The sequence below is a fragment of the Miniopterus natalensis genome, chromosome 3, assembly GCF_054644295.1.
Source record: "Miniopterus natalensis isolate mMinNat1 chromosome 3, mMinNat1.hap1, whole genome shotgun sequence".
NCBI classification, from domain to species: Eukaryota; Metazoa; Chordata; class Mammalia; order Chiroptera; family Miniopteridae; genus Miniopterus; species Miniopterus natalensis.
The window spans coordinates 36,268,509-36,292,699 of NC_142083.1; the positions used below are offsets into that span (position 1 = coordinate 36,268,509).

Sequence of the window (24,191 nt, forward strand, 5' to 3'; positions counted from 1 at the left end):
TATTTTTTCCTGGTTATAGCAAAATTATTGGAATGTTGCAATCAATTTTTGAATATAAATATATTTATAAAGTTACTGTTCTTGATACATTTTAAAGTGAAAACTACTTTAAAACTCAGTACTACCGTTACTTTACTACAGATGAACCCACAAGATCGTTGAGTGGTCTCATTTTGAAGAATAATGTGAAAGCACATTTTCAGAACTTCCCAAATGGTGTAACAGACTTTATTAAAAGTGAATGTCTAAACAATATTGGTGACTCCTCTCCTTTGATTAGAGCCACCGTAGGTAAGTTATATTGTTAAAATTTTGCTTATCTTGTTTGTAACTGGGTTAATTTTTGATATGATAGACCATTTTCATAGGAAATTTTGTCATCCATTTCAGGTTGAATTGTGATGGGGAAATTTTTCATTGCCACTCTTAAGTGCTATTGATATAATGTTTACAATTACAATAAAAGTTATCTTGTCCAGTGAGACACTAGGGTCTTGGGTAGTTGCTTAATCAAAGTTGGTTGAAATGGGACATTAACAAGTGATACTAATTTAGGACCATTGCCTTTTCTTTGACTTGGTTTGTGATTTTATTATGTCATTCAACATCCTTTAATGTGTGTTCATATACTTGTGGGAAATTTTCTCTAGAATTCATAGAAGTGACATTACTGGGTCAAAGTATGTTGTTTAAATATTTAAAATTGTAATAGGTATTGTTGAGCACACAGTTTTCACTTCCATCTTTTTGTACACAGAAAATTAAAATTTTTCACTTTTTACAACTATGTTAGGCGTTAGAAGACTTTTCAGGGGTGGGTGAGCTTATATGGAGCCAGATAAATTTGAATTTGTTAAGTCTGTCAACATTCTTTAATGCTTTTCTAGCAGAAGTAATGGCTATCAGTAGTGGCTCTTAGTACCAGGGTGTTACTTATGTTTATTTTTTATCATTGCTTGTTTTAAGATATGCTTGGTTTCTTTTAGGCAGATCCAGAGCTTTCTCTTTTCCTCAGTTCTTTTATATTTTAATTTTAAGAAAGAATAATTGGCCAGAAGATACAGGCATACTATTAGTCTTCTTTTTTATCTTACCTAGAAGTCTATTTTATTGTAGGGGTGATACCTTAAAAATGCTATCCGTACATTAAGCCTTACTATATAATTTAAGATTTTTTAGCTATGAGTAAATATTGGTCAACTGCTTTACATTTTTTAGCTCTTTACTATTGGGAACAACCTCAAGATGGTGGAAATTTCAGAGGGAATTTATATACACTGTGGAATTTGCTATTTAGTAATAATCATTAAGCATTTACTACATGCCAAGCATTTTGTGTGCATATCTCAATGAATTCTCAAAATAACTATTTGAAAAAATACTTTTTTTTTTGTTTTTACAGATTAGTATTTTGAAGTTTAGAGTACATATAATTTGCCTATCAGAGTTTATGCTCTTGATACTAAAAGATCTATAATTGCCAAGTATATTTCTTTGTTACTAATATTAAATTTATTAAGGCAGAGGAAAAGATTAACACAAAATGTTTTTGTTATTACTGCATTAGTTTGTATTGACACAAAACTTTGTTACATATTTGTGTAACTATCACAACTAAGCTGCACTACACAGTTGAAATAATCCAGAGTGACATAGTCAGGTCCACTCAGTTTTCCCACATCACCTTGCCAGTCATTCATCCTTGTTCCAGTAAAAGGGAAACTTTGTAGGAGTGGTCCACACTAGAGGTATTGTTGCAAAGAGAGAGTATGTAGGATTGTTCTCTGTTGATGCTTTATCTTTCTCTCTCCATACCTAGGTCCCTCCATGTCTTTGGTCCTAGGTTAAGTCAGGGAGTTGTTCTTAGCTTCTTGGTGTATTTTTATTTCAACCTTACAGACTCATACTCCTCGCCCCATGATAAATGATACTAACACTTTCGTATATTTTTTTCTACTCTTTTGTATGTAGTTTCTATAAAATGGGAGTGATTTTAATTAGTAAAACTATTCTTGGAAAAGAGCAAGTTGTAGTCTTCAGTACAAATGCTTGTTAAAATTAAAAAAGAGGTTGAAGTGTTAAGATTAGAAACATCTGATTATGCTGTGGTGATATGGGGGTCCTTGATGAATGTTATTTAGATGGTTTGGAAGTTGTAGACCGATTTGGGACATTTAAGAAAGTGTGTGTGGGTTTGCTCATATTTGTGTGCAATTGATCACATGGCAGTATCTAACATAATGCAGTCAGATTTCCTAAAGGTGTGTGTTTTCTTTCAAGGTATTTTGATTACAACCATAGCCTCCAAGGGAGAATTGCAGAATTGGCCTGACCTCTTACCAAAACTCTGTAGCTTATTGGATTCTGAAGATTACAACACTTGTGAGGTACAAATATTTTCTTTGTTATATAATTTTTCTTGCGATATTGTATACTAGTAACCTTTGAAAAATTTTCTCCAAAAATATTTCAAAAGTTAAAAGCCCAAAGTTACCTTTGTGTTTTCCATTAGTGATCATTTGTCTGTTTTCTATGAAGACTTAAGTTTTAAAACCTCTACTATATTTCCTACAAAGAAATGTCTCCTGTTTTTATGTCTTTTTTGGTTTCAGAGAGAGAAAGAGAAAAACGTCAATGATGAGTCATTGATCTGCTGCCTCTTGCATGCCCCCTGCTGGGGATCGAGCCTGAAACCCGAGCACATGCCTTGACAGGGAATCTAACCTCAATCTCCTGGTTCATAGGTGGATGCTCAACCACTGAGCCACGCCAGCTGGGCAATGTGGTATTTTTTTGAAGATAGACTTAAAATTTACCAAATTCCCAGACCACGAATATTTTTTAAGCTTCTCTAAATTGGTTTTGTGCCTCCTTTTGTATGACATGCCTAGTCTAGTTTTAATCATGCATTAATTGTAATCATTGTTCACCCACTGATCAAATCAGTAGCAACCTTTCCGTTTGGGGAGGTGAGGGAGTTGGGCTTTCTTCTACAATTTCTCACTGTTAATGAGTGCTTTAAGAATCTCTCATTAACTAGGCTTCCAATTTGGGTAGAAATCTGTTTTAAATGGAAACCATTTGAGGTGTTTTGTGTAAGGCAGTGACCCCTCTTCCTCTCAGAAAAGAGCAAGGCTTGGAAGCAGGTTAGAAACAGGAATAACCTAACACTAAGAAATTAGGTGGGCCCGGCCGGGTGTGGCTCAGCAGTTGAGCATTGACCTATATCCAGGAGGTCATGGTTTGATTCCCAGTCAGGGCATATGCCCGGGTTGTGGGCTCAGTCCCCAGTCAGGGGCATACAGGAGGCAGCCGATCAATGACTCTCTCATCATTGATGTTTCTGTCTCTCTCCCTCTCCCTTCCTCTCTCTGAAATCAATAAAGATAAATTTTGGGGGGGAGCAGAAATCAGATGTCTTGTGATGAGGCAGTTTGTTGCTAGATCTGACTTAGTGAAGAGGAGACTAGGGAAAGGATAGTTAGCGACCAGTCTTTAGAAAAGACTCTTAAGAAGAAAAAACTTGCTTTCTCATGTATACATTTTCAAATAATGCCTTAGAAATACACTGATAAGGTAACAGAGAAACTGAAATAATATTTGGCCATCAGATAACAGTTGATTAAAAGTTAAATAAGACACCCGGTGGGTGGCTCAGTCAGTGAGTGTTACCCAGTACACCAGATGGTCGTGGGTTCCGTTCCCACCAAAGTACATATCGGAGGCAACCGATCCATGTTTCTCTTCCCACACCCTTTCCTCTTGCTCTAAATTCATTTAAAAAAAATAGGACAATTATATTTTTTAAAAGTTAAATAGGGCTTTGGTGTAACAGTAATAGCATAAAAGGAGATCAGAATTTTCAGCAAGCACTTTCTAAGAATAAATTTTAACTGCAATTGTCATGAATTTGTGGACTAGCTACTACATAAGTCACACTTTAAAGAGTGACTAATTGTACTAGGGAGAATAAGTTCCAAGGAGCTGCTTATGGAATTAAAAACAGTAAAGTGTGTAAGTGTATGAGCTAATAGGTTACATATTATATACAAAGGCTCTAAGCCCATTTGGTGTAAAAATGGCTATAGAGAAATAGTTCCAATGGGAATTGCCTGCCCTTTAAACAGCTTTTGTTACCATTATCCAATTAATTGTTTACGTATAAGTAATTTTTAGACCTCTTCTGTGCTTCAAAAAGAGAGGTGGTACAATGCTTAAATACATTTATATGTAAGTAGAGAGTTTTACAAATTGATAATATTAAGAGAAAATGTTGACTAAAATTGACAAGAATATTTCAGAAGTTAGGCTTTTGAATTAAATATTACAGTCCCTACCAACTAGCTTATCTTCTCTAAGTTATTTAATGCTAAAATAAAAATGTATCATATTTAAACAGATTTTAGATAACAGTATAATTTGTCTTAAAATTGATTAAATTTATAGATTTTTGTGAGGAAGCATTTTATGTGGACTGAGAACATTAATTGATACAAACTAGTCAGTATTCCTCAATTTGCTTTTAAAATGACTTTATTTTTTATTCTAATAACTTAAATGTCTTTTATAGGGAGCATTTGGTGCCCTTCAGAAGATATGTGAAGATTCTGCTGAGATTTTAGATAGTGATGTTTTAGATCGTCCTCTTAACATCATGATTCCAAAATTTTTACAGTTCTTCAAGCACAGTAGTCCAAAAATAAGGTATTAAATTAATTTATAAACTCTGATATAAGCCTGAACCACTTCCTTATTTTTGCATTACCTAATATTTTTGTGACTAGCAAAGTATATTAGATATTCCACAAAAGTGAATTTTGATAACTGAAATTTATTACTTTAAAAACAAAACCCATGAAATGTTGACTTTTTCTGATGAAATTGTCATTGAATGTGATAGTGATACATGTTTAATTATATTTGTAAAGGTTAACAGTCATGCTTTTAAGGTCGTTTGTGAAAGGTTAAAACTCTATGTGTCGGGGGAGGGCGTTTGTTTTTTAATTTCTGAATCCTGCTAAGTCCAAGGACCTTCATTTGCAGCTGTGTAATAAAAGTTCCTCTAGTATGACATCTAAATTATTAAGTAATTTTAGCTTAAGGGGCTTAAAACCTACTTATAAAAACATTTTGATCCTGAAGGTGAAAGGATTTTTGAGTACACAGTGAAATCACATAGTAGGCCTGGTTGTTTTTTTCTCTGTATCCCTAATTCCTTGAAGACTGCCTAGCATCTAGTTCTTGAAATATCATTATATTTAGAATATTAAATTATCCTTTGGTTAATCTTATCATCAGTGTCTTGTCATACTATAATTATCATGATGCTTTTATTTACATTGTCAACGTGTGTAGACTCTAACTTCACCAAAAGTTCTCCGGCCTGCTGTACTTTTGTCACCTCCAGTTATATATATTTTTTCTAACTTGAACTTTGCTTATGTTTCTATGAAAAAGTCATTGCTCTTCTAATTGTCATTTGAATTTTTTTTTTTAATATATCTTTTATTGATTTCAGAGAGAGAGAGAAACACCAATGAAGAGAGAGTCATTGATCTGCTGCCTCCTGCACACCCCCGACTGGGGATCAAGCCTGTAACCCGGGCATGTGTCCTCACCAGGAATCGAACCATGATCCTCCTGGATCTTAGGTCGATGCTTAACAACTGAGCTACGCTGGCCGGGCTGACTTGTTTTTTTACAGTTGTCGGTGCTTCATGCTTTTATGTAGAATAATCAAATTTATTACTACATAAAGTAGAAGTCATAGTTTCTAGAGACTACAGGGATATGCAGCTGAATGAACATTAGTGTATAGGCTGTAACTATTGGTTCAAATGCCCATTGGGGCTTACTTCAACTTTCCAAGCTGTGTTTCAAAGGATTGTAGTTTTCAACAGTGTGACCAGAGGGTAAATTGGAAATCTCTTTCTTGCTTAAATTCTCTATTTAGTTACATTTTTACCTTGATTTAATTTCCCTTTTCCTCTTAAGCGTACTTAATCCATTGTTAAACTCATAGTGGAAATTTAATAGGTGCTTATTTGTGGTAATGTCATGAAAGTAAACATTTTCAAAATAAAATTTTACTCTTCCTAGTATAGGCAACTAGATAGAGGAGTTCTTGTTCCCTAGGAAGTCTCCCCCTTTTAACATTTCCACTAAGGTGTGAAAGTATGATTTGCATACTTCTAAGAAATTTTGTGACCAATTCTCACCAATTAAAACAGGAAAAACCCAAAAAACATTTTCTTGGTAATTGGTACACCATTACTGGATATAAGAATTTATTTTGTAATTTTGGTAGACATGTTTAAAACTTAACTAGAGTTCAGCAATACAGAAATGTTTCCATTCAGTGAGTGTTCGTTACTGCTCATTTGAGGTTCTGTTGTACATACGTTAAAATATTTTTATTTTAATGTACATTTGAGTAAATAACTATATCTGTTGTGTATTTTAGTTGTGCACTGAAATATCTTTATGTAGTTCTATTCTACAAAGTTAACCCTTTATTAATACAGTTTAACTGATATTTACGCTGCATGTTTTTCCCTTGCACAGTAATTGTTGGACTTTGAGAATGTAGAATGAGGCAAACAAATACAGTTTTATCCATCACAATTTAAAAATCAGCTTCTTTTTTTTACAGTCATACTAGAGGTATACAAATTGGGTTATGTTTCGTAGCTTACGACACAGTCTCATAATTTCCCACTTCTATTCAGTCTTTAGTTATATTTTATTTTTAATCATCACTCCAGTCCACCACCCATAATAAAAGCTAAGACCTTGGAAACAACCCTATTGAATCCCAACTTGATCCTTTTCTTGGAACTTTAAAAATTTTTATTAGTCTTTGTTTTCAACTTTATGAAAGGTATTATACTGAATTTAGTCTTTGACTTCTTAAATTTAATATATTGCTAAGATTCATCCATCTTGTGTCACTATAGGTCACTTGTTTTGATGACTATGTATTACTCCTTTGCACGACAGTTACACAGTGTATTCATGGACATACACAAACAAACCCTGTAGCCTTTGGGTGGCTTCCGGGTTTTTGCTGTTGTGGGTAGTGCTACTGAAAACATTTGTACGCTTGTTCCCTTCTGTCTGTTTGCAAGAGTTTCTCTTAGGAAGACAAAGTCTTGGGAAGGAGTATCTGAGACATAGGGATTATCTAGGTAAAATATTCAGCTTTTTGTATTATCACACATTTTAATTTTTGCCAACCATACAGATACAAAATGGTATTTCATTGTCTTGATGGTTTACTTCTCTGTCGCTGATTATGTTGAACATCTTGTCATATGTTTCTTGGCTGTATGTGGTAACTTTATCATCCGTCTTCTTTTTTCTGTTGGGTTATTAGAAGAGAAGGCATACAGGAGAGTAGTAATTGATAAATAATACAATTTCATGATAAATACTCTGGAAAATGAGAAAAAGGGGTTAGGCAGTGAGTGATTCAAAAGTATTTTGAATAGAAGGTTTTCTGTAAAGGTAACATTTGTGCCAGCCCTGAACCAAGTAAAGTAGTAAGTTTTTGCAAGATCAAAGCGAGGATGGGGGAATAACAAGTACAAAGGCCCTGCAGTTAGGAAGAGACCTTTTAGAGTGACAGAAGAAAAAAAATTTGTAGCATAGTAGGCAATGAAGTTAAGGGGTAGGGAGTAGCCACATTATACAGTAATAGCTAGGCCAGGTAAGCAAACTGACCCAATGGGGCCAAATCCAACCATGACCTTGACCTGTGAACTAAGAATGGTTTTAGATAGTGCCATTAAGAATTGATGTGGAATTGGATTGGGTATGTCAGGACACATAGACTGTAGACTATTCCCTGTTTTTAGTTCCAAAGGAATGAATATTCTTTAGTTTTAAGTCTGTAGGTAAGTAAATTCTCATTATGCACCCATCCAGCCTCCCATTCTTCAGAGGTATCCACTATTAAAAATGTGCACATATCCTTTCAGACACTTTCACTTTTACAGAAGCAATACTATAGTGCTCTGCAACCTGCATTTTTCACTTACTATATTATTTGTATTACTTCTGTGTTAATACACAGAAATTTGACTCACTTTTTAGGGTGTATGTATGTGTGTGGCTGTACATACACTATAATATTTTTATAGAGGAATGTTTAAGAGTTTCTGCAAATAGGAAAACAATCCAATGAGCATATGTTAAATTTTACTTTTTTTTTTTTTAGATCTCATGCTGTTGCATGTGTTAATCAGTTTATCATCAGTAGGACTCAAGCTCTGATGTTGCACATTGATTCCTTTATTGAGGTAAGATTTCTCCCCCTCCCCTTTGTTTTTGAGGAGGTTAGAAAATGTTTATTGCATGAAGTTTTTATAACTAAACTTTTCCTCTGTAACTGATTTTTCCCCTTGTATCGTGATGTAAACATTGTTGTGGTGTGTGTAATATCTTCAGTACAAAAATTTTTGCTTCAATATATTTAATTGTATATGGAAGTTAAATCTCCCAAGTTATTTGCAATATGGTGAGGTTGAATAAACTTGATAAAAAATCTGAAGGCACAGACTAAAAAGGACAGGCAGTACAGTAAGTGTTCACTTTACATTATCAGTATGTTCTGTGACTTAAGCCAAGCAAGTATAACGAAACCGATTTCACCATAGGGCTGATTGATGTAAACAAGTCACATTCCTACCACATCTCATCAATGTTACAATGAAATGTTACTTGAGGACCTGCTGTGCTTCTGGTTTTTTGATGGTTTCCATTTATAAAATTAGAGGTGTCGGGAAAAACCTTAAGCAAACTTTTCTAAAGACACTTTTAACTTTTTTATAAAAGCAGAAAGACAAGAGCATAATTATCTGTTCATGAACCCTAAGCAGTAGAATTCTTTTTCAGAACTTCTTTACTTGACAACAGCAATTGAGAAAGGATTGTTTGTTCCTACCCACTTAACTTTTATTTTCACCAAATAAATCAGTCTGTTTCTTTTCAGCTGTTCTTTTGAAAAATCCTTCAGAGGCCCTATTTCTGTTGGAAAATTAAGAGAGGGAAAAAACCATGGTTTTTTTTTTGTTTTTCTCATTTGCTGAGTACCTGCTGTGAATCAGGCACTGTGCTAGGGATATATAAATAAATTTTATGCCTCAAGGTGTTTTCAGTCTAGTTTAATATAGAGGTTAATGGATAATATTAGAGGTCTGGAGTAGGACTGCCTGGGTTCAAATCCCAGCTCCACAGCTTAGTAGCAGTTAACCTTGGGCACCTTAATGAGTTGTGTTTTCAGTTTTGTCATCTGTTAAATGAGGCTGATAATAAACCTACCTTGTTGGATTGTTATATATTTGCTGTAAATAGGAACAGTGCCAGCCAGAGTAAGCACTCTACATGTTAACTACTGTTATTATTTTTAGAAGTTCTAATTACAATAATATTTCCTCTTAGTATTCTTCAACAGCTAAAAGGAACTGTGATGGACATACCAGCATCGTATACAGAAATATAATTTAGAATAAAAGAAATTCTCTCTACAAATAAAAACTTTATAAGACCATACTCTGCAAGTGGAGCAAGAACATTTCCCGACATTTTAAATATAAGAGTCAGCCAGTTTTCCGTACTACAAGAGCAGTAAACCTCCAGAGGAGGTGCCTGACACATAGTACGCCCTCAGGAAGTATTTGCTAAATGAATAAATGCAGTGTTTTTTTCCATTACCAGTGTTTTCATCAGGGGTTGATGTCATGTCTCCTAAGTTTGACATTATTGGTGGGCAGTGTATTGGTTACTAATACACAGCTATAACCTTCCTTGGCAAAGCTGGGTATTAATATTAAGACAACATCAAATTTAATGAAGGATGTAATCTAACATATAAAGCAGCACCTGATGGAAAAAACAGTATTCTTCTCTGACCTTGTAAAACATACCTGATTAAAACAAGAACTACAGAGTTTTGAAACCATCAGGGACTTGGGGAAATCAAAGATTTTTAAATACTGGAAACAGTACTTCATGTACTGTCACATTTGATATTTGAACTCCATTGTCTTACCCCTTTCTTAAAGTAAGTTTTTAGGTTCATCTATTTGGAGACGTTTTTGTGACTTCCTGGGAAAGGACAATGGGGCACATTGGATTTTATTTATTTTAATGATCTTTTTAGTGCTTTTATTTTATGTGTGTTTGTACATAAAGTAGGATTTCAGGAGTGAGATTAGGATAAAGTTTACTGTTTTTTCTTCTCACATTCCCCCTTGCAACCTCTGCAAGAGACAACTTGGTCTCCTAGTGGAGGCTTTTGGTATAGTATAATGAATGTGGACTTGTTCATGATTTCATGAAAAACAAATTCAGATCCCCTCACTGGCTAGCAAGTTACTAAACATCTAAACTCCTATATCTTGATCTGAACAGTTGAATAATAACATCTTGGCGGTGCAATGATTAAACAAAACAGTCTCTTCATTTAGACTTTTTTTTAACCTTGTAGAGAAACTTGTTAACAGTCTGAGATTGAATGCTTTTATTTTATTTTCAGTAGTTAACAATAGCAGCTTCAGGCTTAATTTTTAGAAACTCAATATATATATAATTTCCCAATCATTGATGCTTTTATAGAACTTGCACCTGTTACCACCTTAAGAAACAGAGTTGGTAGGACTAAATCTCTTGACAGACAGTAATTTTGAAGGGTAAATCAAATTCTATTATAATGCTTATTTCTGGTTCAGCTGGATGAGTGCTTCTGTGTCCTAGTGACATAGTTTTATTATAACTATGACAAACTAAAAGTTTCCTCAAAACACAACCAGTCATACTCCATCAGAAAGAATGGCTTTTAGGTCATTTACCAAAATCATAATTTTTGGCAGTTATCATTCTACATTTGTCTTATTTTATAACTTAATATTGTAGGCCAATTAAGTCAGTCTTTATTTGGACTGTATCTTAGGACTTTTAAATGTTACCAACTTGCACATTATTGGTTATTATTTATAAACCTTTCTAATGTATTGGAATCTTTAACTATAAAAAATGTTTCTTGTGCAATAGAATCTCTTTGCATTGGCTGGGGATGAAGAACCAGAGGTACGGAAAAATGTGTGCCGGGCACTTGTGATGTTGCTTGAAGTTCGAATGGATCGTCTGCTTCCTCACATGCATAATATAGTTGAGGTAACACGGCAATTTAAAGACCCTCTAATCGTCTTTCCCTCAAGAAAAAAACCTTGGGCACAAGATATATAATATGAAACACTATTTTCTAATATTATTTGACACATTTTCAGGGGGACTACAAAAATAATTAATGATTGTCTTAAAATGATAAATTATCTTTATGGTGGTTTTTCTTTCATGAGATTTAAGATGTTTTGATTCAGGTGTTTCAAAGAGGAAAACTTGTTTTAAGTAATAGATAACTTTTAACCAGGATAACTAGGAAATGTTTGGATTATTTGTGTTTACTAGGTATGAGTTCAGCTAAATGATCAATAAACTGTGGTAGATTAAGTGGCATATTCTGTATCATTAAGAGTTTTCTACCCATTACTGATAAAATTGATCTGGTCAACTTTATGTTAACAATGAGATTTCTGAGTAGAAAATACATCACCGTTACAGTTAGTTCCGGCAAACTATTTAGATTTAAAAATATGATTAAAATAATTTTACTAGGAAATTCTAAGTACATTGATCACAGTTTAGCCATATTTAAAGGAAGGGATAAATAATAAGATGTAATTATTACTGGAGCAAAGTAATTTGCAAGTGGATTAAGTAGTGTGTATCTAGTTCCTCCCTTTTCACTTCTAGAGGTCCATATGATATGGAGAGGGAAGATCTCTTTTTAAAGGATGGGGTGTAAAACCTGTTAGAGCACCCATGATGTGCAGCAACTCCCTTTCTAAAACATTAAGAAAGATCACTGTAGAGATAAGCATATGTAGCATAAATAAGTTTCTCTGAGGAGCCTATTCCTCTATGAAGTGTTTAGAAGAATCAGGTGGAGTTGGTTGAAAATTTTAACGAGTTTGGAGTTAACCAGAAAGTTAAGAAAGACATTTTAATATTTGCTGGGGCTGTGTCACAGCTGGGAGCCTAATTTATAATGCTACAGTTGTTTCTTCAGCAGTATTCTGCGTAGTGGTAAGGATATGGTATGGCATGTAGGGGTTGGGCTATCAAAACTGTTGTGTTGCTTATTTTGCCATGTGAGATGTTTCAGTCAGGCAGAGGATGTATATGAAGAATTCATCACTTAACCCCAATTCCAAGTCCCAGGTACATTGGGAAATAATGTGTGACTTTATGTTTATTTTGTTTTTGCGTGTAAGGATTTTTTAAAGAGGGTTAGACGGTATGCCTTTGGATGGATTTGGGATCAAATGTTCCTCCAAATAAGAGTGAATTGGGCTTGGTATATTCAGACCACGTAATTAACCTATTTTGTTGGAAACTATAGATTATAGTTGCACTAAGAAATGTCACTACTTTCCAAATTAAAAAAAGATAACTTTTGTAATTATATAATATATACATGTATCTCTTTTTAAATAGGTGAAGTATATACTTGCAAGAGACTGCTTGAGTAGATATGTTTTTAAAAGATTCTTCATTTTAAGAAAGGTTTAATGGAATTTTTTTTATTTGCTGTTTCTACAAAGACTTAATGTTTAATTCTCACATTTTTAAAAATCTCAGTGGTTTCATAAAATACATCCATACAGAAGCAGCTAAACAATGCATGCATTGAACACTTCATTAGGCAACATTCGAAAGCAGCAGTTCTTAAGTTTGGCTACATTTTAGAATTAACTCGGAAGCTTTTTTTAAAAATGTAAACTGTAGGTTGAAAATCAATATAAAGTTCAAGGCCATAGCAAAGGACTGTTAACTTGCTGAAATAGAGGTTTATTTTAATTATATGATTTTAACTAATTAATACTAAGGCTCCTTTGTTTACAGTACATGCTACAGAGGACCCAAGATCAAGATGAAAATGTGGCTTTAGAAGCCTGTGAGTTTTGGCTCACTTTGGCTGAGCAACCAATATGCAAAGATGTACTCATAAGGCACCTTCCTAAGTAAGTGTTCCGTCTTATGAATGCTACCTTGTTCTTAAATTTAGCAGTGATTCCTCATTTTTATATTTTCAGGTCACATTCTTCTATCATCAGGGAGTTAAGTTCTAAAGAAGTCAAACTTAATTTTATCATTGGTATTAGTAAAGAGATTTTTCAAGAAGCACCTACATTTTTTTTTTAATTAACGTGAGTGTGGTTTATTCTAAATCATACTTAATTTTGGATAATTCATGGCACAGTTGTCATTTTTTATAATCCTTGTAATTTCACCATGGACTCTGGTGGGGTTTTTCTCAAAAAAAAATGATTTCCCACTAGTTGCAATGCTATGAAATTTTTGGTTAACCTGTTGGTAAGGCTGTTTTAACCCAACGAATGCTGTTTGATGAGGGGTTTGTTTGTTTGTTTTTGTTGCTGTTTTCCATTTTGAGATACAGTTGACATAAAACTGTACTAGTTTTAGATATACAATGTAATGATTTAACAGGCATTAAAATCAGTTACTTAAACGGAATGCTTGGTAACTTTTGAAAATTAAGTAATACACTCTCATGGAAGAAAATTAAAATGCAGAAAACTTAAAATGTTTTGGATTTTCACCACTCTGAGTAATCACTGTTAGTATTTTGTTGTGTTGTTACCATATACCAAATACCATATATCAGGGTGTTTCAGGGAGAATTAAATTTGTTAGTGCATAAAACACTTTACATAGCATCTAGCTATAGTGCTTACAATTCTGATTATACTGTTCTATGCTTTGTTCTTTTCAATTACTTGAATGTCGTGTACTTTCCTCCAGGTCATTAGTCTTTAAACTTTGAGTACTGTTCCATCATAGTGTGTGTACCACATATATATGATTGACTTTTTTTCTGTTGTTGAATATTTAAGTTGTTTGCCCTTCTTTCTTTCTTTTAACCAAGTAATCCTGTAGTAAGCATCTTTCTTTGTTCATAAGTGGTTATTTCTTTCAGGTAGAATTCCTAGAAATTATTTTTACCGAGGTCAAAGGGCTGAGCATTTCAGGATTCTTCATAAATATTCCAAATTGTTCTCTGGTGAAGTTATGCAGATTTACACTCCACTAGCTTGTCCCATCCTGTCACAACTGTTATCAGCTATTATAATTTCTCTAATCTTAACCATCTGGATGAGCAAAGATCAAAACCACTTGTTTTAATATGTTGTAGTATTATTGGAGTTTGTTTTGTTTGTTTAGAAGTTTATGGTACTTGGGCATTCTCATTTTCATAGTTAGTAAACTTCTCTTTCTTTTCCAGTAAATTCTTTCCCCACCAAGAAAACAATTTCACCTGTGTTTTATTCTAGTCTGTCTGAAATTTATTTGGAAGTAAAGTACATCATATACTACATGGATATTTTTTTCTTTGCTTTAGGAAATCCATGTATCACTTTTCTCCTTAACTTGTGATACCACTTTTATGATTTCCTTGTTTCTTAACATAGGATCATATAATTCTAAGAGTCATATAAATCAGTATTACTTTTTATAAAACTGAAGAGCTGTTAATGAAAACCTAAGCTCTATAACATAAGGAGATAGTGATAAAATACAATTATAGCGAGGTGCTGTAACTCATTACACTAATTAGACATTCTTAAAGCAAATAGGACTTGAGTAGTAGCAGGCTAAAAAATCAGCACTTCAAACATTAAACAACTCAAGCCAGTCATAACTGTGTTTGATTTATATTTTTAGTGTAAGTAATGCATTTTTAGTTGAAATAATGCATTGTGAGCCCCGCTGGGTGGCTCAGTTGGTTGCATTGTCCCCTACACCGAAAGGCTGCAGGTTCAATCCCTGGTTGGGGTATGTGTAGGAGGCAACTGATCAATGATTCTTTCTCTCTCTCTCCCCCCCACCCCTTCCTGTCTCTCTAAAAAATCAATGGAAACACATCGTTGGGTGAGGATTTTAAAAACAAACAAGGGAATGTTTGCTGGTATATTTTGGATAAATTCTTAGGGAAGAAATTGCTATTGTTTCTTATTACATTTATTTCTAAGCACTATTAATCTTATCTCCACTAAGATTTTATCTAATGGATCCCATGCATGACTTTAAAAAGAACTACAATATATGTTAGGAATTATGTACTCATTGTTCGAGTAGAGCAGACAGCACAAAATATGCTGTAAGACAACGTTAGTGGTGGTTGTCTCACTGGTATTTTTGTTGTTCCACTTATGCATTCTTTGGTTGCTCCTTGTATGTGCCCTCACTAGGGATCAAACCTGCAACCTTGGCATATTGGGATGAGGTGCTAATAACCAACTGAGCTACCCGTCCAGAGCTTATCATTGGTATTATTGGTATATAAAAGCTTGTTAATAATTTTATTGATCTTTAGTTCTTTTTTTCATGAGTTTGTTTTTCTATAGGTTGATTCCTGTGTTAGTGAATGGCATGAAGTACTCAGATATAGATATAATCCTACTTAAGGTAAGGAAACTTCTGGTGAATAAGGAAGATTATTTTTATTGACTTAGTAAATCTTTGAATTCAGCTAATAGAACATTTATTTAGAATAAACCGTATGTAAATAGGCTTCCTGTTATGTGTAATATGCTACAGAATTCAAAGATAGAGGCATTAAAATACCTTAAATATGGGCGGAATGGGATTCAAGTGCTCGCTGGGTTATACCGGCCGGCTAGGACGCACTGTGATGTGGTTGACAGTACCTAACACCTAACGAGTGTTAGGGAATAGTCTATTCCCCCTTCCTAAAGAAGAGGGAGGTGTACTTCAGAATTCTGTGCATGACCACTGTCCCCATCTCTGCATATTCTGATTCTTTCACTCGGGCATATTATTAGCCTATAATGAATATCACCAAAATTTTCTCTATAAAATAAACACAGGGTGATGTTGAAGAAGATGAAACGATTCCTGATAGTGAACAGGATATAAGGCCGCGTTTTCATCGATCAAGGACAGTGGCTCAGCAGCATGATGAAGACGGCATCGAAGAGGAAGATGATGACGACGATGAAATTGATGATGACGATACAATTTCTGACTGGAATCTAAGTAAGTTGGAGAGGGAAAAGCACAGTTGCCTGCTTTGGTAACAACTTTATTGAGAGAAAATTTACATGCCATATGATTCACCCATTTAACAGTACAGCTCAGTGGTTTTTAGTGTATTCAGAGTTGTGCAACCATCACCACAGTAAATTTTGGACCATTTTCATCATCCCAGGAAGAAACCCATTCCCATTAGCAGTCATTCCCATTTTCTCTCAGTCCCCCGGCCCTAAACAGCTGCCAGTGTATATTCTGTATGTATGGATTTGCCTATTCTGGACATTTTCTATAAATGGAATCATACAATATGAGGTCCTTTGTGACTGGCTTCTTTCACTTAGCCTGTTTCAAGATTCATCGATGTTGTAGTATGTATCAATACTTTATTCCTTTTTAATGTGGAAAAATAATTCATTGTGTGGATTTACTACATCTTATTTACCCATTTCTCAGTTGATGGACATTTTGTTGTCCCCCCCTTTTGGCTATTGTGAGTAGCCAAATGATGCTGTTAATGTTTCTGTAAAGTGTATGTGTGAACGTGTGTTTTCAGTTCTCTTAGGTATATACCCAGGAGTGGGATTACTAGGTCATATGGTAACTCCTTTTAACCTTTTGAGAATCTACCAGGCTGTTTTCCAAAGTGACTCTACCACTTAAGATTACAGTTTCTTGCCAATAGTTGTTACCTTTTCATTACAGCCTTCCCAGCATATGTGCAGTAGATATGGTTATGGTTTGCATTTTTCTGGTGGATCTGTTCTTATATTTACTATTCATTATATTCTTTTTCTTTTAAATATATTTTATTATTTATTTTTTATTTATTTTTTAAACATGTCTTTATTGATTTCAGAGAGAGGAAAGGAAGGGGGACAGAGAGAGATAGAAACATCAATGATGAGAGAGTCATTGATCGGCTGCCTAGCCTGCAACCCGGGCATGTGCCCTAACCGGGAATCGAACCCCGATCTCCTGGATCATAGGTCGCTGCTCAACCGCTGAGCCATGCCCTGCTGGGCTCATTATATTCTTTAAATATATCTCAAACTGTCATTTGTCAAAAGACTATATATTTTGTTGGATAATATAAAATAGGAACATTGGCCATAAACTTTCTGTTTTCTTTACATAAACTTATTTTTGTGCTAATTTGCATGAGAATTGCTGTTTATCATGGATAATTCTAAAATAATATAAATTGCTTTGTCATATTCAAACTTACAAAATATCTTTTAAATCTCTCTTCATTTTCATCCTTAGCTGCAAATCCACATTATCTGTCAAGCCGGCATTCTGGGCCACGCTCTAAATAACTCCAGGGAGGAACTAGACACCTGTGTTTTGCTTGTTTGCTTGCTGGTTTTTAAAGCTCCACTGCTCTAGTGTAGGGTTATTCAACCTCAGCACTAATGATATTTTGGGTCATAGGATTTTTTGTTGTGAGGGCTACCCTGCACATTATAGGATGTTTAGCAACATCCCTGCCCTCTACCCAGTAGATGCCAGCGGCACGCGCACGCACGCACGCACACACACACACACAATTCTGATAACCTATAATGTCTCTAGACATTGCCAAATGTCCCCCGGGAAACAAAACTGTTGCCAGGTGAGAATCAGTGCTATAATTCAGTGTGTTGGGCTTTCTAGTAACTATGAAGTGGTTAAGGACATGAATCATCAGCCTGGAATGTATAATTCATTTGGTTAAATAATGCTAATTCCTCTTGCCCATTTAGTTTCCTATAACTACCAGTTTCTTAGAGTGCCTAATGTAGGCCAGTAGCGACTTAGCATGCATATCACATTTACAAATCTCGTATCGGAACCCAAATCTCACTACTGTCACAAGTTACCTCCCACTGTATCCTTTCATGTCAAGTGCAGGGTGGATTAACACGATATAGATAACTCTTCAAAAGTAATGTGCATTTCATGGGAGGGGGCACTTTCTCTTCACATCTCACCCATCTTTATATCCTTCCAGAATCTTTTCTCTGCACATACAGAAAAACACATGTATATCTTCTTTTTTGGAAAGGAGGCTGACTTTACAAAAGTGAAATCAGATTATATGTACTCTGCTGGTGATTCTCCATATATTATATAACTCCATATCAGTACATATAGATTTCATCTGTTTCATGGCAGCATAATGTTCATTTGTATGGATCTACCCATACAGTATAACTTAAGACCCTTATTAAGTTATTACTTCTGGCCAATATAGCAGCTTTAAAAAAAAAAAAGGATTTTATCATCATCTAATAGTTTATGATTAACCGTTTATTATGCCTAGTTCATATTTGGGAAAATTTGGATGCTTAATTATATTTTTGATCTTTCTAATTTTTTTGTTTTCTAAAATGATTATGTTCAATGAAATCTGAATTTATATGTAGTCTGATAGTTAATAATTCCTTAGTCTGTAAAGAATGTTTTCCAGCATATTTTGTGTGTCTTGTACTGGTTACTTTTGTTCCAATTTATAGTTAGTTTGCTAATTCTTGGTCATAAAAATGTACTCAGAATTTTTTTCATGTGACAGACTGCCTCCTATTGTATTCTTTGAAACTCTACAAAGGTATGAATAAAGTGTTGTACAGCAACAGATACTCATTTTACGTGTGTGTGTAACTAAAAGATAATAGAGATTAATGAAATATTTTTGAATTAAATATTTTCTTAGGAAAATGTTCTGCTGCTGCCCTAGATGTTCTTGCAAATGTGTATCGTGATGAGCTTTTGCCACATATTTTGCCACTTTTGAAAGAATTGCTTTTTCATCATGAATGGGTTGTTAAAGAATCAGGCATCTTGGTTTTAGGAGCAATTGCCGAAGGTAAGTCTAGGTCACATTTGAACTGTAAAGCCCTTAATAATTAGCCTTAATACGACTAGGCTGCTTTAAGGAATTGTTACTCTATAAGCAAAGACTGTTCACTCTTGAATTTACATACTTTGCTCTTGTGTTGCTGATACAGGGAAGAGAAGACTATGATTCACATTAACCTTGAAAGGGATATTTGAATCCAAAAGCCATCTTAAAATAAGTGTTTACTTTGAACTGGTAAACAGTTATTAACTAAACAGCCATAGGCTTACTTCTGTCCCCAGCCAGATATTTTGCAGATGCTTTTGTTGTGATAAAGGGAACAGAATGAGAGGACAGGACTCTGTCAGAAGCATTCCCATTGCTAGAAAAACAACTTTGTTTCATATGTACATGTAAGATACATGATAAGAGGGTCATCATTCTCTATAAAGGGTTATTATTCTGTCCTACCTGTAAGCACCTATCTAGAAGAAATTGAAGTGTTTTAAAGGCATTTCTGAAAGTCTTAATTGTTGTAGCAGAAGTAAAGTGAGCTTTCCTAACCCTGCTGGAAAGTATATGTAGGAGCAATTAGGTCTCATTTCAGTTTTTAATAATTTTAGAACAGATTATTACAGAATAGTTATTACAATGGAGATGATCTGAATGTTTTTCATGGATGCATGTGTCAGTTTAATATTTAACTGAAATGGTTTTGTTTTAACCATATTTTAGCACTTTCCGAAAGCTTTCTGTTATTTTTTTTCTAGGTTGTATGCAAGGCATGATTCCATACTTGCCTGAGCTCATTCCTCACCTTATTCAGTGCCTCTCTGATAAAAAGGCTCTTGTGCGTTCCATAACATGCTGGACTCTGAGCCGCTATGCACACTGGGTAGTCAGCCAGCCCCCAGACACATACCTGAAGCCATTAATGACAGAATTGCTAAAGCGTATCCTGGATAGCAACAAGAGAGTACAAGAAGCTGCCTGCAGGTAGGACAGATTCATAACAAAATGTTCATTGCACGGGAAAGAAGTGGGTATTTCAGTGAGAAACTAGTTTTCAACCTTGTGGTGGAATGTTGGTATTAAACCATTAATGGGGTTTTTATTATCTGTAATTATCACCTTATAATTTTGTAAATCCAAATGTCACTAAATAGACATCAGCCTTGGCTGTTTCTTAACACACACACCCCCCCTTCCCCGCTATAACAGTAGAATTATGTGTCACCCTGATTCCCATCGGTATCTGGAGTGGTGATAGCAAGGGTCCTACTCTTCAAGCAATAGCAAAGTTAGAGCAGATTCACATTAGTCTACAGGTCAACTAACATAACTCCACAGAAAGTCCCACAGCGACCTGCTATCTGTCACTTAGTGTGTCTGCTTGAGTAGCTGTTTTGTCAGTTGAGTTTGGAGCTATTTTGTTTTACCGCAGTTTCATTACTACAAATAGTTCAGTTTTTGAAACTAGAGGAAAATAAATTTAAGTGGAATTAGACTTTTCCAGATCTGAAGCAAAAATATCTGGAAGAGTTTTAATTCATAATAAGATTAAAGAAAGTTGAACAAGAGGTTTTTGGTGATTAATAGCACTAAATTTTTTTTTAAGGGGGGTAGGATACAGATTATATTTGATTTCCTGTAGTTTATTTATTTGGCACTTTTTTAGCCTTCTGCTAATTGTTAGGCATATGTTAAATGCTGGGCTTAAGTTCCTGCCATCTTGAAACTAGTAGGAAGTACCAAACAACTATATAATTTATGGCAAGTGCTAGTGTGCTTAGTTCACTCTGCTAACGAGCAGGACTTTCACTTAGAAAGAAGGGCCATGGCAAATTTAGGCCTAAATTGAAGTGATTACATTGAGACTAGAGTTTTTTCCTTTCTTGTACATTTGTTCTAATAGATAAGCCATACATAAGGCAAATTTGTAATAACAAGTGTACTTGGCACTCTAGTGTGGAGCTTAGAGAAACATTTTTTAAACTTATTGAGGAATAATTGACAAATACTGTATATATTTAAAGTCTACAATATGATTTGATATACATATACATTGTAGAACAATTACCAAAATCAAGATAACATTCATCACCTCACATAGATAATATAGGTAACTTTTTTCTTGGTGACAGTGCTTAAGATCTCTCAGCAACTTTCAGGTATACAATACATATTATTTTATTTTGTTAAAATGTTTTTGTTTTTTTAATAAGAAAAAGTTTATTTAGAAAGTTAACAGAGGCAAAAGAAGGGGCCCCTGGAGCTTAGGGGAGAGAAAGGTAATGGTAACACGCCTGGGGGAAAGAAGGCGGGGAAGGGAAAGGCTGGGCCTGCTGGTGGGGGAAGAGTGAGCTACAGTACTTATTAATTATAGTCACTGTGCTGTACATTAGATCCTCAGAGTTCGTATAATGGAAAATTTGTGCCCTTTGATCTATATTACCCTACTTCCCCCTTCCACTAAGTGAAACATTTGAGGTTGTAATACTGCTGTGTTCTTACACATGTCAAACACTCCTGAGTATTAAATATATTTGTCATTTTGTGACCTGTGGTATGCATCTGAAGGGTAAAATGTGAATTAGAGTTTAACAGTTCTAATTCTAATTTTATTAATCTGGAACAAGCACTAGAATGTAAGCTCCCTGAGAATAGAGACATTGTTTTTTCATTGTTATAGGCATATAAAGTGTAAACAGATACTCTTTAAACTATAGACTTAGCTTTCTATCTCTATTTTAAAGGATTCCTTTTCTACAACACTAATATTCTCTCTCTCATTACAGTGCCTTTGCTACCCTAGAAGAGGAGGCTTGTACAGAACTTGTTCCTTACCTTGCTTATATACTTGATACCTTGGTCTTCGCATTTAGTAAATACCAGCATAAAAACCTGCTCATTCTTTACGATGCCATAGGAACACTAGCAGATTCAGTAGGACACCATTTAAACAAACCAGTAAGTGTCTGTGGTTAACTGTTATGAAAACAATAAATAGATAGTTGTTATGGAAATTACAGCAGCATCTCACATGAATGCAAAACACTTTGTAGACTAAAAGAAAGGGGATAAAGGTTTTGTGCTCTGTATATAAACTTTTATAACTTTTATTTATAAAGTGTTTTTGTATCTACCACTTCATAAACACTGTAGCTTTAGAGTACCACATCTAGACATCTTTGTTTTCTCACCAGAACTTACACGTATGGGGAATACACTAGATAAAACAATTAGAAATTGGGGTAATAGCTTAGAAATGGTAAATAGTGATACAGAAGTATGGCCAGGGAGCCACACTCTGTCTCTAGTAGTGTGCAGAGTAGAAAAAGAGAATGGGATTGGACTTGTAGTACTAGAATTTTAATATAGTTCAGAATTCCTGCTGAGGGATAGATTTTGTTTATGATTGCTATATGCATGTCTTAAGAAATTGTTTCTGTTTATAAGTTATACTTAAAACTTGATGGAAGACACTTGGTTTGTGGGGTTTTGCCTTTGGTGTTGGTTTTTTTTTTGTTTTGTTTTGTTTGGGAGGGTGTTTTCTGAATGTCTCAGACCCGTTAGAATCGGTGCTCCTTGTTTACATTATTACTACATTTATTTACTTGGTTTTATGGATTCTTCAGTTTAAATAAGGGCACTTAAGTGATTATTAGTCTTTCTACAAATACCTCTATAAGGCAGACCTGTCATTTATAACATACTGTACAACTAGAGCCATATTACATGTCATAGGCCCCAGAATTTAAAAACTCAGTCGCTAAAGAGTAAAACTTATACGAATCATTCCTGATTATGATCAAGTAATTTTTATGTATGGTATGTTTGTATATATTTTGTTTCAAAAGATGTAAGATGACTTGAAAATAGAACAAAGTCATATAAATTAAAAAGATAGGCAAAAAAATAATAATTTTAAAGGTGCAGAGAGCCTTAAAATACATTCTGTAATTTTACACAGTTACTCTAAATGAATTTTAATTTTCATAGACTCAAAATGGACTTGTTGACATTAATGGAGCTTACATGTTTTTCATTATTGTAAATAGGAATATATTCAGATGCTTATGCCTCCACTGATCCAGAAATGGAACATGTTAAAGGATGAAGACAAAGACCTCTTCCCTTTGCTTGAGGTACACTAAACTGGTACCCCTGACTTAATTTGTGTTTTATCAAAAACATTTAAATCTAAATAGGTATATGTGATAACTGTTTTTAAAAAATTTACAATCCACCATTTCTGTTAAAATGCTGATAAATATGTAACTTCTTTTACTTTCATTATAGTGCATCTGTACTAAGAAATACTGTTAAGTAGGATTATATTATACATGTTTTCTAGTCTGCTGTTCTGTGTCTTGTTGTAAATGGGGAGCCTTTTTTTTCCCCTGAGGATATTTTTTCCACTGATTTTTTAGGGTAGAAGGGAGAGGGGGGGAGAGAGAAACATCGATGTGAGAGAGACACATCGACTGGTTGCCTCCCACACAAGCCCCAACCGTGGCAGGAGATTGAACCTGCAACCCAGGTATGTGCCCTTGACCAGGAATCCAAACCCTAACCCTTTGGTGTGTAGGCTGACCCTCTAACCACTGATCCATGTCTGCCAAAGCTCAAATCTGCTCTTCTTTTAATTTATCTTTATTGTTGAAAGTATTACAGATATCCCTTTTTTAAAACCTGCTCTTAATTGTCATGAGCTCTTTCCATATCATATACATCTGTCTCTATTTAATCATATTTCTTGATATAGATATATAGCTATCCAATAATTAATACACAGTTGACCCTTGCATATTTTTTTCCATAAATGCCTGTACTGTTTTTGATCCCCATTTGGGTGTCCATGGATGTGGAGGGCTGACTGGGTGTGTTATCTACCTCATTTTATATAAGGAACTTGAGCATTGTCAGATTTTGATATCCTAGGGGGTGTTCTAGAACCAGTCCCCTATGGGATACCAAGGGATAACTTAAGATTGGAGGGAGTCGAAAGTTAGGGTTGGCACCCCCAACCCGTGTAGTTCAAAGGTCAACTATAGTTTAATTTTTATATACATATATTATCTATTATATTAGACACATATACTCACACATATGTGACATAGCATTGGGACTTGATGCTAAAAGAGAGAGACTTCACATTATACCCTTTCTGTCTAGTTTGCAGTTTTAATTCCTATATGAACTAAATACATGTTTAATTAAAAAGAAATGT

The 24,191-nt window shown here is 34.5% G+C and overlaps 1 protein-coding gene across 1 annotated transcript in view; it reads left to right on the forward strand.

Annotated features, from left to right (window-relative positions):
• TNPO1 (transportin 1) overlaps positions 1–24,191 on the forward strand; it is an 89,973-nt gene that overhangs the window by 46,832 nt on the left and 18,950 nt on the right. The window contains exons 4-15 of the mRNA XM_087815409.1: positions 142–291; positions 2,281–2,387; positions 4,571–4,704; positions 8,219–8,300; positions 11,053–11,175; positions 12,967–13,085; positions 15,492–15,552; positions 15,975–16,143; positions 18,833–18,985; positions 19,729–19,954; positions 21,757–21,928; positions 23,020–23,106. Of these exons, the coding sequence (XP_087671535.1) occupies positions 142–291; positions 2,281–2,387; positions 4,571–4,704; positions 8,219–8,300; positions 11,053–11,175; positions 12,967–13,085; positions 15,492–15,552; positions 15,975–16,143; positions 18,833–18,985; positions 19,729–19,954; positions 21,757–21,928; positions 23,020–23,106 (1,583 nt within the window). The remainder of the gene's footprint in view (positions 1–141; positions 292–2,280; positions 2,388–4,570; positions 4,705–8,218; positions 8,301–11,052; positions 11,176–12,966; positions 13,086–15,491; positions 15,553–15,974; positions 16,144–18,832; positions 18,986–19,728; positions 19,955–21,756; positions 21,929–23,019; positions 23,107–24,191) is intronic.